Source organism: Nothoprocta perdicaria, unplaced genomic scaffold, assembly GCF_003342845.1.
Source record: "Nothoprocta perdicaria isolate Ctin4 unplaced genomic scaffold, notPer1 scaffold_101, whole genome shotgun sequence".
NCBI lineage: Eukaryota > Metazoa > Chordata > Aves > Tinamiformes > Tinamidae > Nothoprocta > Nothoprocta perdicaria.
The window spans coordinates 2,241,772-2,258,766 of record NW_020454106.1 but is presented as its reverse complement, the minus strand read 5'-3'; the positions used below and the strand labels follow the sequence as shown (position 1 = coordinate 2,258,766).

Below are 16,995 nucleotides of genomic sequence, written 5' to 3'. Positions count from 1 at the left end.
CAGTCACCTCCTGGCTCAGCGGAGACGCAGAGGTGCTCGGCCCTTCCGAGGCCGGCGATGAGTCACGCTGGCAGTTAAATGTGCCCARCACCTCCAGTGAGTCACGGGTCAGGTGCGAGGAGCAGAACGATGGCCAGGCCGTTCTCATTTGCATGTGGATTTTACACCTTCTTGGCTCGTGGCTTCACTGCCCTCCTGAAAGGGCAAACGCGGCCACAATTGCCCATCGATGCTTGGATTTCATGGGGACAGCTCCTCAGGATGGATGCRTTTCCCTGGGGTACAGAAAGCAGATGCAAGATCCATCTCACGGCGAGTCTCCTGCAGTAACTACACGTCTCCACCCAAAGCTTATGGCCAGCTCCACGTTCTTGTTTGACAGGCAACCAGAAACGTGTGGAAATCTCCCAAGCTGTGGTCCCAGGAGGCAGAAATTAAAATTCCTTAGCGTCGTTGCATGTTCTCTCCAAAACAATCCCCTCTGGCTCTGCAATTCTTTCCTCATTCCTAGGCTGATTTATCCCACAAAACAGCACCTCAAGCAAAGCCTCCCATGTGACTAATCTAAAAGGCACCTATTACTGCAACACAGAGGTGCTGCAGAGAGATTAGTCACTAGCAAGACCTTCTTGGGACAGTCATTTCCTTCCTACACTTGCAGTAGACTCCACTATGAAAGCCTAGCAGTTTTTCAATCATTACATCGCTTTTTTTTTGGTTAAAGAGTTGGTGTAAGCAAATACTAGCACTTCTACTCACACGTTCAGTTCACGAACCCATTAAGAAACAAAATCTCATTTCAGGTGCTCTCACGTGAAGGATCTCCTACTGCTTCATAAACACAGACACGAAAGGGGCTCTCCACATCTCCCAAGTTCATGCTCAGTTGACTCAGCTGCAGCACAAAGCAGCAAACTCAGACAGATGTCCTGAGATGTCCCATGAAGATCTGGGCTCTTCACTAGCTCCATAAAGACACAAAAAGACAGTTTCCCGTGTGTTTTTTTGGCAGCAGTGTCCCACTGCCCAGAGAAAGATCATTCCCACTCCCCTGCCACTTTGGACAYGAGCACAGCTGGTTTGGCAGCTGTATCATTTGCCCGGGTTGGTGTGACCACAAGTTTCTGAATCTATAAAAGCCAGGAGCCAACTGAGCACATCAGCTGGGGCCCAAAGGGCAGCACAATTCAGGGCTTAAAAAAAGAATAAGTCAGACATGATTTTTTCTGATGAGAAGCAGCCTATTCCCTCATGGCAGGGTATGATTGTACCTTGCTGGTTGGAACTAAAAGGGTCAGATCCTTTTTATCTGATTGACTGAAACCAGCTGCCGCAGTGGGCTGGTTAAGATAAAGTATTATGTGGAAAAAAATCCAAATGGTGACAAGATGAGAATGCCAGACTCATGAGTCCATCAGCGAGGCACAATTCAGGCATTAAAGGTCAGCATAATCACTGCAAAGACCGCATTTGACACAAAATCAGAGCTCAAGTTTAGGAAAGGAATGACTGGACAGAAGGGGAAAGAATGTGTGTTTTTAGGTGGACCAAAGCCTATACAAACAGATGCTACAGTGCTTCAATCCAAGGTCATGCTCTGAAATACTGGGGGGAAATCTGGAGGTCGTTTTCAGCATGAAGAGGACCTCTGTAGGAAATTTAAAGCTTATGGCTCATTTTCCTAAGCAGGAATAAAATCTCAAGGCTCCTGCAGTCTCACTGAAAGGAAGACATGAGAGCGTGCAAATCCCAGAACACTGTTGAGTATAATACCCAAAACAAGTAAAATATTGACAATATCCCCCCAGGTAGCAGAGCCTCTGTTAATCAGTGAAGGGAAGGGGAAAAGGCTGCATCCTCACACACAAAGAAACAAAAATTCCACTTTGAAAGTTTATTCCAAATCTTATTGATCTCCAAACAGTACTGGGGTGACGTCGTACAACAGCTGTACGCAATAAGCACAGAAAGTAAAAGCTCTGATTCATCTCAAGCCCAATCTTGTTGCTTCTCAATGATTTGGGAAGTGCAACCTCAGTAACTCCCACCTACCTCCATTTACTAATCATTTAGCATGAATCTTCTGTTAAAAATAAATACCTTTATTTTTCTGCAGAAAAAAAGCAAAGCCCCACACATTGCTAGTGATGGAGCTTTCATACTGCTCAAGCTGGATGCTTGCAAGGCAGCACACTGACTTCAGAGCCATTTCATTCACTTCTGCACCTAAAATCACCTGGTCACACAGTCTGCGTCATAATTAGCGTCCTTGATAATCTGCAGAGCAAAGAGCAGATTACTCCAAAAGTGATTTTGTCTCCAATAAAATTAGCTAGAGACCTGGAGCAAAAAACACTGAATAACCATCTTGTGAAGCACTGATGTACATATATGCAGAATRCTAATTTGAAAAGAGCAAATTCCACCCTTCTTCCAGAAAAGGGTTGTATTCTTAAGGACCTTGCAACCATGGCACACAAGAGCAAATGAAATTTTACATTTCTGCTTCTTTGCAGGGTATTTTAACACGAGGTAGTTTCAGAGATTTCTGCATATTAACAATACCTTCAAGGGAGCCTTCAAAAATAAACGATCCATTAAAAGTAGCTCTGTGCGATCTGTAYGACACCTACATTGCAGAGAAAAGCAATTCTTTCCTCAACTTGTTCATGATTTTATTGCCTTGATAATTCCACTTGGAAACAGCAGCACAGCACTTCTTGTCTTTGAATGACAAGGGGAAAAAAAAACACACACACACACACAAAAATAGAAAAGCGTCTGCTGCCCTCCAGAGGAATAAATATTAAATTACGTCTTTAATATATGAAGCTAGAAAACAGCTATTTCTATCCAGGTTTCCAGGGCTTTCCTCAGTAGATGACAATGGTATCAAGTAAGATCCATTTCACTAAACTTTCGCAGCAAGGCAGTTGCTAAAAATGTCTGTAGAGAGGATCACCTACCAGCTCCAAAACGTGAAACCTTTGAAGTTTTTCTTCTGTTTTACACCAAAAGATGCACTGCACAGTTGCATGTTTAGTAACTCAAAGCACCTACGACCAAATTCTTCTCTGCTTTTGAGTTCATCAGCTGTAAAATGGGAACAAGAGCATCTCCCTGTCAGGCAGAAACACTGCACGGATAACCGGGCACAGAGCTCGGAGCGCTGACGCTCCCGGGGTGACTCATCCCTTCCTGACGTCTGGCTGCCCTCGGAGCCGGGATCAGTTCCCTTTCCCAGCTGAAGGGAAGAATCTTAGGGCAACGTCACACGTCATGACTCCCAAGCAAGGGGCAGGGACATAAAAGGCAGAAGCCCAGACAGAACGCCAAGAAATTGAGAGAAATTTAGCATTTCCTACAGAAAAAAAAAAAAATAGTGATAAACCACGACCTTATCTTCTGCTGGTGCTACGCGGTAGGCACAGCAAGACTGGAAGCCGAGCTATAAATACTCCTTGCCTAAATATATTTGGATATCTCACTCGAAACATTGCCTTTCAAAAACTGAAGTCTGAATGCTTTTTCAGTACTTGCCTTAAACTAAAAAACTACCTTTAAATAAAGATAAGAATTCTTCAAGAAGGCTAAAGAATACTTTAAGATAATTAAATAAATATATATGCTTACCTGACAGCCTCTGCTACATTGTTAGAAGTGTGTCCTGACAAGGCATCGTGCAGGTTACGGATGAAGTAATCCCTGTAGTCTTCAGGCAGGGCCATGAAAGTTCCCCCCATCACAATGAACTCCACCTTATCCACGCTGTGGCCCAACTGCTTCAGCTATAAAATTAAAATTACCRGCGAGTGACTGTTACCCAAAGGATTTCTTTGAAAACTCTGATATTCCTACAAGTGTAAATGTTTCCTTCATCACCTGTAAAGTGTTTTMTGCATGACAAACCATTGATACTCTTGCACAGCCTTCTCATAAGCCCATCCAAAACACTGAAAATTACCATTTTTAATGCAAAAACACAGTTTTTGAAAGATGCTTTAGAGAGAGATGATAAGGGGGGCACAACAGAGTGGCACAAGTGGCAAAGCTCTTCATCAAAAGAAGCTCAAAATGGAAAAATTACTCCGAGGGTACCTCTAAGTGGGAAAATACAGAGAAATCTGTGTAGTCAGCCACTCAGATTCAAGACAGCTGCTAGTTTGGAAATGCAGGGTCACATTAAGAGGCTGTGCTCAGCATTAACGGGCCTTCTTCACAAGGCAAATGAGTAATCGGAGTGCAGCGTCTTGATAACATGGTTACACGGATTCCCCTTTGAAGGGAGCTTAGACAGGGCCAGTAAGAAGTTGTTTCTCCAATTTGCACCAATCCACGCACAACTATCCTTAAAAATTTGTAGGGGAGAGGAATGAGGCTGAATTCATGGAGAATTCATAGATTTGGAGATAAACAGAAAAATTAGTAAAAGGGGACGGAGAATCTCTTATTTATTCATTTATTTTTCTCCAGCCAAGACCAAAAAAACTCATTTTGATAGAAAGTACATTAATTCATTAAAGATATTCTGTAATTATGACAGGTCACCAGCTGCTAATAAACTGAAATGAGAATTTGCTGGTCTAAGTGTTTAGTGGGGTCTCCTGTCAGCAAAAATTATTTCCCTGTGGGGTCAAGTTAGGTTAATACAGAATTATGGAATAGTTGGGTTTGGAAAGGACCCCTAGAGAGGACCAGTCCAATCCCACTGTATTAAGCAGAGTCACCTACAGATTGYTGCTCAGGACAGTGTCCAGCCAGGYTGGAGTATCTCCAAGGACAGAGGCTCCATAACCTCCCTGGGCAACCTGTTCTGGTGTTTAACACCCTCAGAAGTAAAAAAAAGATGTTATTTTAAAYGTTTACATTGATTTTCCGGCACTTTAGTCTATGTCCATTGCCTCTTGTCCTGTCACTGGGCACCAACATGACGAGTTTGGTTCCATCTTCCATCCAGTAAAAGGTATCATGCTTTACTTCTAAGACCCTCATCTCTTACTGGATGATGCTAATTAAATGGTAGATTATAACCCTGTCAAATGCTATTTATATTTTTCTTTTCTTTTGGATGAAAAAATCCAAAAYCAAAAAGAACAAGATGAGCAAGTCCCCAACTACCATCTCCCAGTAAATAACAACTCAGAGATGTAATGCTTGAGGCATGAGAAAGGTGGTAGAGTTGACAGGATTAATCACAAATTAAACTGCGATAATTCTAGGATTTAGCCAAARCGCAGGACATTTGAGGTTTACCTGTTCAACTCGATGTCTTGTCTGAAGGTAGGGGTCATATCTAGCTCGAATGGCCCTCATAGATGTTGGCTACAAGACACAGAGAGCAATTTAGTAATAGTTTTACTAAGCACACTAAAAATAAGTTTAAAAAATGGCACTGAAATGGATGCTTCAGTTCTACAAACATTCCATCCTGATGATTTCAAACTCACAACTAGAGAACCCATCCAGTTTTAAGTCTRAATATAAATCCCTATAATAAATCCAATATTTTTGGATATTATATTAAATACAAATCCAATATTAAAAAAAAAACAAAATGGACCTTTTTGTCCCGAGATGGCAATATCACATAAAAAGAAAGAAACCATTTCAAATTTTTCATGAATTATGACAGGGTGGACAATAAATAACCTTTGCAGTGATTCATAAATAAACACCGCAGAACTCAAACACAAAATGGTTTTCAAAATACCATTTTTTGTGTCTCGTTAAATCCAATTTATCTTCATTTGCACAACAGTTGGCCAAGGAATGTCCTCCAGAACTCTATTTGAACTTTAAATACTCCTTCAGCTAAGYACGTGCTTTTCACTGAAATTCCAACTAACTTGCATTTTATATTACTAATTGACATAACTCCCTTAGAGATAAGGTTCTTAAGTATCTTGTGTATGCTGGATTTGCTTACTATTTCATATCTTTTATATTAAATCTCTAAAGGACTCCCCTCATCATGCACAACTCCCATATRCTGTTAAGACTTAACAAATGAATGCAAAAGATACCCAACCTGACCTGAATTACAAAGCAAGTATAATATTAATTTRTAATACACAGAATTTTCTTACTTTGGAATAATGTTTAAGGGACAAATTTCAGAATACTAAATAACAGCATCTCCAAGAAACCCAAGAGAAAAAGTAGCTCCAGAAGCAGTTCACAAGCAGAAAGTTGAACTTTCCTGGTGTTTCTCCCAGGAAAGAGGCACCAGGGGACACCAGTATCATGCCAACTGCTCCTGCTCACTCCCTACTTGCTGCAACTATGGATTCAGATGAAAACAACTCGCACAGCAGCACATCAGGCAATGCAGCCACTGCACAGCAGCAACACTTGCCCTGTTTAGAGTCACAGGCTGCTCACTCCTGCTTTGAAGCAAATTAAAAGCAATAAAAGCAGCAGCAAAGTCAGGACAAAGAAACAACTGCTACGAGAATCAAGACGACCTYCCAGTCTTGTAGTAGAGCTGCTTTAGGGCTGCAGTTTATGGAGTCTGCTTTTGCTTATTCTTACAAGGAGGAATTTGTAGAGACAAAAAGTAGCTTAATCTAAATGCATTATAAGAAACAGAATTTATACCTCATATCCGGTGTAAGACTGGGTTGAATATTCAAAATCAGAATCAGGTCCACCTGGGCAGTATCTGCAAACATGAAAAAAAGAAAACAGGCAGCAGTCAAATCAATGCAACTGCACTGATTATCTTAGTCTATCTAATATATAGCCACAAGGGGGTCCATACCCAGGCACCGAGAGTCTTTCTAACCAGATATGGGCTCAGTTCCTGAGGACAGGTTAGTGAAAAAAGGCTTTTTACTGCATTTCCTTTTCAGAAAGCACTAGAATTTTAGCAYGTCAACAATGTAAAAGCCCATTTACATTTGTTTTCTGAACTCCAGATACACTAAAGATTATGGCCCACTAAGATTATTTTAAGAGAGTAATGTCCCATTTATTCTGGGTAACTGGCAGTTTAGTGTTAAATTACTATTGCAGAACCCAAAGAAAAACTTGTTTGAAACTKTCTTTGAAACAGCAAAGCAGGCTTGTATGCAGCACAGAACAACTGCTAGCTGAGAGATGAACAGTATATGAACAAGTAATTAAAAATATTTATAAATTTATTCTAACGGGACCTTAGACTTTTTTCCTGGCAGTTATTCTRCAATCAATGATCACCTGACAGAGGAAGATCAACAACCCCTTTAACTTTTGCAATATCTACATCCAGCAGACAAGGTAATAGAGCAGTTGTTATGGTGCAGATCTCAGATATAGAGAGACAAAATAAAATTCCACCTCTACCTAATCAGAGGCATTCTGTTTTCAGTCACATCAATTTACTTCCTCGTTGCCTGCCTTGCCAACTTAGCTCAAGCTATCTGTCACCATTACAGAATTAATTACCAAATACCCATGGCCAAATTAATTTCCTGGTGAAACTTACGCCATCTAATTCAAGACACTTCACATACATTATTACCTGGAACATCTCAAACAAAACAGCTGCTGATGCAAAAATAAGAATGAAACCTGCTCTGTTAGGAAGCTGGCAGTAAAATATAGTGAGGGTTTAGGAGGAATCACAYTGGAAGGAAAAGCAACGTTTTTTAGTAGATCAACTGATATGGTTAGAAAACCAAATGAGCTTTCGGGACTCAAGTCAAGCAGAGGCAGCACACTTCAAGCTACATCCACTTTGGCTTTTTAATTCAAATAAACTTTAGAGGTTACTCCCTTAATGCCACAAGGCCCTGGCAGCTCGTTTCAGACTGTCACACCAAGCAAGTGTTTTTTTATAGACAACACACAAACCTCTGGGGGGTCTCAGTAAAGCAGTTCCCGAATTGTTTAGATTGGATCCCATTTCTTTTCCGTAAGTTTTTTCCTGTCTGACTACTCTCATATGTAAAAATATTCAGATATTCACACATGTTCCTTGCAGAATACTCCTAATTCTGACTTTGAGATACACTGCTGTGACTGAGTCACTTGCCCTATTTGCTCAAAGCGGCACTAAACACAAGCATAGAAACTTAAAGCATGTTTGTAAATCTAGCCTATCACAGTAATACAGCAAAAACGATCATTAATRTATTCTCCTGGCTACTATATTCACTAAAATGTTTCTACTGAGTAGGGTTTGATCCATGAAAGGAAAAGGATTYGTCTCTGAAGAGGAAGAAACCAAGTGGAATCTTTAGTGCAATGTGCAGGGATGGGCAATTTGCATTTAGGATCAATTTCCTGCAACTTTTTGCTTGTGCAGAAAACAAGTCTGTGCACATATAAATAATCTCCAGGGGAATGCTACCGCAATACTAGATTCATACAGAAATACTGGAAAACAGCCCTCCCCTAGGTGATCCAAGCTGTCATACTTACACACATATGTTGCCTGTGAAGTTAACATGTGGACACCTATGTGGTTTACACATCACAGCCACGACAGCAATCTGCAATAAGCAGAGAAGTATAATGTACAGAGAAGTACAGAGCAGAGAARTTATAGTAAATGTTTCAGAAGTTACTAAGTGTGTATCTTGAAAGGCTATACGGAGATAGGCATTTGCAAGACGCTAAAGACATTTTCCGCTCAGCTTACCACCTAAAATATTTGTGCACTACAGAATTCCAGAATGGTTGGGATTGGAAGGGACCCCTCGGGATCATCCAGTCCCAACCCCTGCTCCAGCAGGGACACCCAGAGCACGGGGCACCCGGGCGCATCCCGGCGCGCTGGCAGATCTGCAGAGCAGGAGCCTCCGCAGCCTCCCTGGGCAGCCTGGGCCAGGGCTYGRGCACCCTCCCACCAAACAAGTTCTTCCTCACGGCCACATGGAGCTGCCTGCGCTGCAACCTGCACCCACTGCCCCTTGGCCTGCCCCTGGCCACCACCCACMAGAGCTTGCACCTTCCTCCCTCCATCCTYCCCTCRGSTMCTTGGACACATTGACCAGGTTCCCTCTCCATCTACTCTTCCCCAGGCTAAACGGGCCCTGCTTTCTTARTCTTYCCTCATAMAACAGATGCTCCAGGCCCTTCATCAGAGTATCGTCTGCAAACTTGCTCAGGGTCCCTCTGTGCCCTTGTCCAAGTYMTTGATGAACAGGTTGAACAGCACYGGGGCCAGYACTGACCCCTGGGGACACCACTGGCCACAGGCSTCCAGCTGGACTCGGCCCCATTTATCACCACCCTCTGGGCTCTGCCATCCAGCCCGTTCCAATCCACCTCACTGTCATCCAGTCCACACTTCCAGAGCTTCTCCACAAGGATGTTATGGGAGACRGTGTCAAAAGCCTTGCTGAAGGCTTGCATGAACATCCATATCAGTCCCCTTGYCCATCCAGCCAGTCATYCCATCACAGAAGACCCTCAGGTTTGTCAAACATGACTTCCCYTTGGTGAATCCATGCYGACTACTTCTCATCTCCTTCTCCTTCACCTACCTAGAGATGCTCTCTAGGATGAGCTCCTCCATCACCYTTCCAGGGACAGAGGTGGGACTGACTGGCCTGTAGTTTCCCAGCTCCTCTCTTGCCCTTTCTGAAGGCTGGAGCAATGTCCGTTTGCTCCAGTCCCCCAGCACCTACCCTGCTCTCCAGGACCTCTTGAGGATGATGGAGAGTGGCTGAGCAATAACCCCCACCAGTTCCCTCAGCCCTCTTGGGTGCATCCCATCCAAGACCATAGATTTATGGGTGGCCAGTTCGCCTAAATAATCCCTAACCCAATCCTCCACGACCGGGAGAAGGTCTTCCTCTTGCCCAGTTATCTCTCCCGTCTCCAGGCTGTGTAGGTCACAGGGAGCAGCCTTAGCAGTAGAGACAGAAGCAAAGAAGCCATTTAGTAACTCTGCATTCTCTGCATCCTCTGGCAAYGCATCCCAAGGCATTCACCCCATTCAGCAGTGCACTAACATCTTCCCTAGTCTTCCTCTTGCTGCTGATGTATTTATAGAAGCCCTTCCTGTTGTCCCTGACATCTCTTGCTAACTCTAATTCCATTAACTCTTGAAGAAAAGATGATGGCATACCAAGAAATATAAAATCCATTATTATATATTTTCAAAACTCTGACTAATCTGGGAGAAGCAGTTGACTTGTGTCAGGCCTGACAAAATCACCGTGCTCAAATAAGAAGACATAAAGCAAAGAGAATAGAGCAAAAGTTAGCTTCCTCCTTCCACCTTTTTTTCCAGGTGTCCACTTATTTTGAGCATTTAACTTTGAATACTTTTTTTTTTAATTCTAGTTGGAGTAAGATTTTAGTGAAATACTCTATAACTATATGGCAAAGAAATAAGCAAAAACCTACACAAATTGAATACTTCCGTAATTAGTTTCTTATTCTTGTTAACAACAGAGAAACTTAAAAATTAAAAACACATACTTCAGTAATATTACTACTTTCCATCCATACTCTTCTTCAAAGAAACAGGTTAAATCCTAACTTTTCACCTCTAATACTCATCAGCAGAGTCTGCAGATTAAGCTGCACTGTTTCTAGAGCAACTAAAACTCCAAGACATGATGTAGTCCCAGTTGAACTACAGCCTCCAGACACCATCCCTCTCTTCTCCCACTTGCCTTAAATTAAATACACAGCTGTTTTGAAAGCACGGAACAGACAATCTTAAAGYTGTCAATGCAGCTGTTAATGAAGTGCATCTTCATTAAAGCTTCTGGACACTCAATATTCTCATCTTTGAGGGCAATTACACCCAGTATAACTTGTCCATGCGAGAGGGGATGGTGGCAGATGGAGAGAAGGGGTGGTAGGTGCATGTGCTTACCCCACTGGCAGTTCTGATGGGCTTGGCTTTGAGCTTGGGCACCAGCACCTTGCGGTACTGGGGCGGAACAGCCGCAATGATGTCGACCAAACGAGGCTGCGCCGAGAGCCCGTACTTGGCTGACGCCTTCGTTTTCAGCCTAGAAGCAGAAAGGGCTCAAATTAGTGGCTACCATCAAACCTGCCTGGCCATCTTCCACAGCAGGGCTATCGTGTTAAGGTGCTATCAGAGGGAGATCTAGGCAGGTTCTCCCAATCTGCCTTTTGGGGCAGCTTATTTAAAAAGCAAGCAGATATTCCTGGCTACCACGACGGCAGCACTCAGCAGTAGGACAGAGAAAATAAACTACAAGGGCAAGTGATGCACAGTAACTGCCAATGTTTTGAGTTTCTGTGTGTTTTATTTCTAAAGGTGGTTTTACCCTAAACATTGTTAAAGCTGCCCCAGAGACTCCAGCTTATCCATTTTCAATGAATTATTCTCTACATAAAACTTCCATCCAACTAATTGCCCACAAACTCAGACTCCAGCCAGGTTAATTTTCAAGATATTATTCTTTTCCAGCATCAACAAGAAGTTCACAATTATATCATGAAAATAAAATAGGAATATTGGGCCAAAATTTCAGGTTTCATTATTCTACATATGGGAAGAAGGAGAAAGAGAAAACAACTTCATTTGTAACACGTTGCTAAGAAAAATTACTTTATTATTGCATAAATTATTCTCTCCTTCACATGATGGGATTGACTTTGGGCCTAGCAGATGGAGACAAACACAGGTTTCTTTGGGCTTTTTTTCACAATACAACCCATTTCATGCTGTGAGCATTGCCAAGAGAGTAGCGAGGCAGAATTTCATAYCAGCACAAAAGTGGCAAGTCTTCATAGCTGAAATTATAACACGTTTCATTGTCAGGGAGTAGAAGTTATGGTAYCCCATGGAAGCAAAATATTGTTTTAAAATAAAGCTTGGATATAACAGGCTGCACAGGACACGTTATACAAGAATGAACCAACTCTCTGGTTCACCAGGACTGACTACTGTTGGACTCGAGGATCTTGAARGTCTTTTCTGACCACAATGATTCTAAGATTCTGGGACTTACTTGTTCAGATTCACATCTTTCCCCTGCTCATGGGCCTCGATTAACTGCTTTATGATGTCCGCTATCGTCATCATCATCAGCTCTGCACGGCTGAGATCTCCTGAAACAAGAACCAAACAACAACCCACGTGTACACAGGAGCTTTCCAACCACCTGTTACCAACAGGGCTCACCTGCTTCATATTTTCAACATTTTCCGCGTTTTCAGGGTGCCATGTGGGGGAAATCTCGCACCTGCACAACCAGATTGTGCCTTCCCTTCAGAGACAGCACCTTCCCTTCACAGACAGCCTCATGTCACTACTTTTCCTTTTCCTCCTGGGAAGAACCAACGGCCCCTGCACGCTAAACACACGAGCCGTGCGATGGCAGCAGGACGTGGCCCAGGAACCTGAGGTGGCCTCGAGGAGGAGGCTGGAAACAGACCCGTAGGGAGAGGCCGCCCCTCACCAGAACCAGAGCCACCTGCGGAGCCCGGGGAGGGCACGAGGCCCCGGCCATGTCCCCTGTCCCCCTCCGGCTCCCCGGAGCCCCGGCCACTCCCCCATCGCCCCGGGCACCCGTAGAGCCCCGGCCGTGTCCCGTGTCGTGTCCCGTGTCCCCTTTTCCCCCGGCACCTTTTCTCTTCTGCCTCATGTTGGCGCCGCCGCTCGCTCCCCTCACGGCMCAGGCCCAACGGCTCCTGCCGCAAAGCGCCGCCGCCCGCCTCGCCTCGTCGTGAAAGCGCCGCGCGCCCAGCGGCGCTGCCGTAAAGCGACACATGGAGGCGACATGGGATGGGGGGGGGGGGGGCGCTGATGAGCGGCGCATGCGCAGTGCGGGAGGGGCGGTACCGGCGCCGCCCGCCCGGGGGCGCTGAGGGGAGAGACCCAAAATGGGGGGGGCGACAAGATGGCGGCCCCAAATCGGGGGTGGCCTCGAGCAGGGGCATGGGGAGGTGCAGAGGAGGGGACACGGGCGCAGCCGGTTCTGGGATGGTTTAGAAGCAGGACATGGATACAGCTGAGCTGGGGGTGTCCTAGAGGTGGCAGGACACGGATCCGCCCTGAAATTCCCACCGAGGGGAATCACGGAATCGTTGTGGTCGRAGAAGGCCTTCAAGSTCATCGAGTCCCACTGTAACCCTGTCACCATCATTCCTGCTAACCCGTGTCCTGAGCGCCCCATCTACACGTTTCTTGATCACTGCCAGGGATGGGGGCTCCACCACTTCCCTGGGCAGCCTATTCCAAGGCTCCACTGCTCTTTCCATGTGGGAATTCTTCCTAATATCCAACCTGAACCACCTTGGCACAACTTGAGGCCATTTCCTCCTGTCCTATCCATAGTTATTTCAGAGATGAGACCAATCCCTGTCTCCCTACAACCTCCTTGCAGGTAGTTGTAGAGAGCACCAAGGTCTCCCCAAAGTCTCCTCCAGACCGGCCCCTTGTCCATGTMCTCCTTCCTTTGCTCCCTCTCGGCACTAGAGGGTGGCAAAGGATTTCAASGAGCTCCCTCCAGCTCCAAACAAGGGTGGAATCSGGCTCCAAGGGGTCTGGAGACACCRTGGCTCTTGTGAAGGGCTGKGGGGATCCAGAGGCCTCCAGGAATTCCTGGAGCCCACGGGAGTTCCAGCATCTCCGGACASGGACCTACAGTAATGTCTCGGGTGAGGAGCACTCTCCTCTGGTGTCTTTGCTGATGGCAGATGCAAAAAAAAAAAAAAACCCAACAAATGAGTATAAAAATGAGGAGAGATGGTGGCATCTCTCTGTGTGTCCCACTCTTGTGGATTGGGAGAGGAAAAATTGCTGGGATCCACCAGGAATGGGTAACAGGAACAATCCATCAGGAGTGGCTTCACTGTGGAAGGTGGCAAAAGGGGAACTCCAAAGCGCCGCCTTTCTTCAACTGCCATGTGATTTAAGGGCAAAATGAGCGGTTTTTGGCACGGTGCTCACAGCTGGCGTAGACCCGGGCAGCAGGACTTGCAGAAAGGGGCCCGGGCACGTGGGAAAGGCGGGAGCACCGGGACTTGGCTCCCGAGAACAGCCTGGAGCACCCACTTGGAGGGCCTTGGGAGAGTGTCCCTGCTTGCCCCATGCATCCAGGTGGGATTGGCAGCATCCCGGCCAYGGGAAGTGGGATCAGGGAGCAGGCTGGAAGCACCTCCTGCCCGCAGGCCTTTCCTGACAGCTGCATCCAGCTTCTCTCACGCGGGATGCGCTGGGAACGCTCTGCAGTGCCCACACCGGGCATTTTGCATCCAGGAAACGACATCCAAATTCCCGGGAAATAACCCGGTTCTGCAGGGGGCTGCACACACTGCACAACATGCACCTGGAGGAGAGGCCGGGTGGCTCTGCCCGTCCTGCAAGCAGGTCCCCAAGGAGCACGGGAGGCCCCTGCAGCCACGCAGGGAGGTGACTGTTCCAAGGCCAAGGCAGTTGCCCTCACACCGACTCTCCCACCCCGTTCCCTTCCCTTAATTTATAYGTCCATAAACACGATCCTGTGTCGCTGACTGCTCAGCCCCGTGCTCTTTGTTATGTGAATCATTGAATTTTATGATTTCTGAGCAGATCTGGGCTCTCTCCTCGCTATCAGCTACATCCACCTATTGCAGCAGCTTTTTATCTTGCCATCTCTACTATGATGGGTCTCTTCCCCTTCACCTCAAGGTCTCTGTGCTCTTCTTTAACCACATGTGGACCAATAATCATCCCACAGCCGGGACTTAGCTCCACAAATGCTCTTCCTTCCTCACACTCCCCTCTTGGGCTGCCCCTTCARTGAGAAGTCACCCCCAATTCCCCCTTTTTAATCAAACTCTGCTCCCACCTGCAACTTCATTGGCTTCAGCTGCACATGCTGCTTTTCTCGAAACAAATCCCTGTTTCTTCCAAAGAGCAAAGAAGAGGAAAGCTTCACGTTGGCTGCAAAGCCCAACTTTAAACTCTGCCGCTGCTCTCAGCAAAAAGCACCGGGCAAATTCAGGTGGAGTTGGGGGCAGAAACGGGCGGTAAAAGTTGGGTAACAGCACAGCTGGCGTGTTTGAGTTTGCTCCCCACATCTGAGCGTGGCTGTAGCCTGGGGCCCGCAGTTTGATCTGGCTCGTCCCGGGGGAATTCACATGCAGCCACGCCGATTCATTGGCCTCCGGGCCTGGAAAGGGACTTGCAGTTCTTTAATCAAGCACGGCAGCTAATCGCCCTTGCACAGGATCTGCAAATACTGAGCAGTGCAGGGAAATGCACATCTAGGAGGGAAGGCACACGCAGAACAGCCCTCTTCTGTACTTATTGAGCGTTTTCTTATCCACATATCTCAGAGCGCATTATCAGAGCGGATAAATCCCACCCAGCTCTGCAGATCAGCAGCTTGAGGTGATTCCGCTCGCCCAGGACTGGTGGCGGAGGCAGCTGATGGAGCCTCTGTTTCTCTCTTGCTTTTCTCTCCACTCCAAGTCCTGGCCCGTCCTGTTACCTCAGGAATGTTTGTGAAGCATACGGCAAATATATATTTTATTCTAACAAATGGTGGGAGTTGCCTTAAGGCACTCTATAGGCCAGCTGTTATTTCAAGGATAGATGATTTGGCTTTGTGGAGCCTTGGGCAACATTAATTACCATTAGTAATTTTACAGCATCATAAATATATTAAAAAAGTAATAATAATTAAAAAAGAAATAAAGAAAAAGAAGCTTTACAAAGCAGAGGAGATGGCCTTAAAACGTGCAGTGAGCACACAAGATGCATGGCTCACTGCAGCCAAGGCACATGAAGCTAAGCCTGGTCTAAATGAGACAAAAGGAAAGAAACCACTTAAGAAGCCACAGGAACATCCATGATGCTCTCAATTTAACTTGGTTTTCCGGGAGGAAAGGACTGTGATGAGAGCGCTGCGATACCAGAGAATTGTTGCTGATGAATGTTTCGGGTGGGGTTTACCCAAGCTAACTTCAGATATCCCAAAGTTAGCTTCCTTAATCAGAATTAGTCAATCTAGACTCCTAGGTGATCTATGGATGCTAAAATATGCAGGATTTCGCCATCTGGAAGTTCCTATTTCAGGTACAAGCAAGAGAGCTCAGACAACCAGCTCTTAGACCATTCCTTTGGGTGAGACATCTCCCCTTTCCAAGCACACAGAGCAACCAAAAAGAAAAAAGAATGAGCGAGGGGAGAGAGGGATGCTCTGAATCATCTAATCATTGATCACTGAATCACCTAATCATAGATTTGGCCCTGGAAATGCACCCAGCAGCCCAACCAGCAGAGCCACGGTCCGTTGTGCCCATTCATGCCCCTTGTCACGACAACGGGCAGTGCCACTTGAACCCCTCACGTGGACTAGCACCCAATAATGTGCTCACAGAGGGGAGGTCTTCTCCAAATCCTTGTCAGTTAATAGCCAGTATTTTCTCTGAAACGTGATTTCCAATCTGTAAATGTTGAGGATTCATGGATGTACTCTACTTCTTGCCACACGGAAAGGCCCTTTTTTTTTTTCCTGGGCATGAGTTTGAGTTGCTATGGATTTCATCCCTTTATCTGTCAAAATTCCTCTTTGTTGAGTTTCCTGGATATCTCCTTAATACCTTATTTCCATTCCTTTAAATAATCAGACTGGTGTCAGCTCCTGACACAGCACCTTGTGCGTTGCTGTATTCCAGAGTCTAGGATCTGGCTTCATTCTCACAGACGTCAGGCGTGTGGTCAAGTTGCTGTGTGGAATTGGCAACGTTTTCCCTGAGCCTTTGGCTTTGTAGTGAGGACACCCCTTATGTCACTGGTGGCTGGTGAGAACCTTCCATAATCCCTCTGTGCCCACAGAGAGAGAAATTTTCCTATAATTCCCTGGGAAGGCATTCCCAGGGGAGCTCAGGCCATGGGATGTGCCCCAGGGACACAGGGAAGCTCAGCACAAATGAGGAGGAGCGTCTCTAGCAGGGTTCTGCATCGGCACCTTCTGGTGCAGCAAGGCCAATCCACAGCTCAGACATGGTCAGTGGTACCCTGGGGACGATGTGCCCAGAGATAAGGAGAAGCTGGCACCAGCTGGAGAGCGGCAGCGACAGGACACAATG

The 16,995-nt window shown here is 45.8% G+C and overlaps 1 protein-coding gene across 1 annotated transcript in view; it reads right to left on the bottom strand.

Annotated features, from left to right (window-relative positions):
• The window catches only part of ELP3 (elongator acetyltransferase complex subunit 3), a 75,971-nt gene extending 63,408 nt beyond the window's left edge, over positions 1-12,563 (bottom strand). The window contains exons 1-7 of the mRNA XM_026041198.1: positions 12,542-12,563; positions 11,925-12,024; positions 10,817-10,955; positions 8,404-8,474; positions 6,598-6,661; positions 5,254-5,322; positions 3,634-3,788 (exon numbers count right to left, since the gene is read on the bottom strand). Of these exons, the coding sequence (XP_025896983.1) occupies positions 3,634-3,788; positions 5,254-5,322; positions 6,598-6,661; positions 8,404-8,474; positions 10,817-10,955; positions 11,925-12,024; positions 12,542-12,560 (617 nt within the window). The 5' untranslated portion in view covers positions 12,561-12,563. The remainder of the gene's footprint in view (positions 1-3,633; positions 3,789-5,253; positions 5,323-6,597; positions 6,662-8,403; positions 8,475-10,816; positions 10,956-11,924; positions 12,025-12,541) is intronic.
• Positions 12,564-16,995: the final 4,432 nt, after the last annotated feature.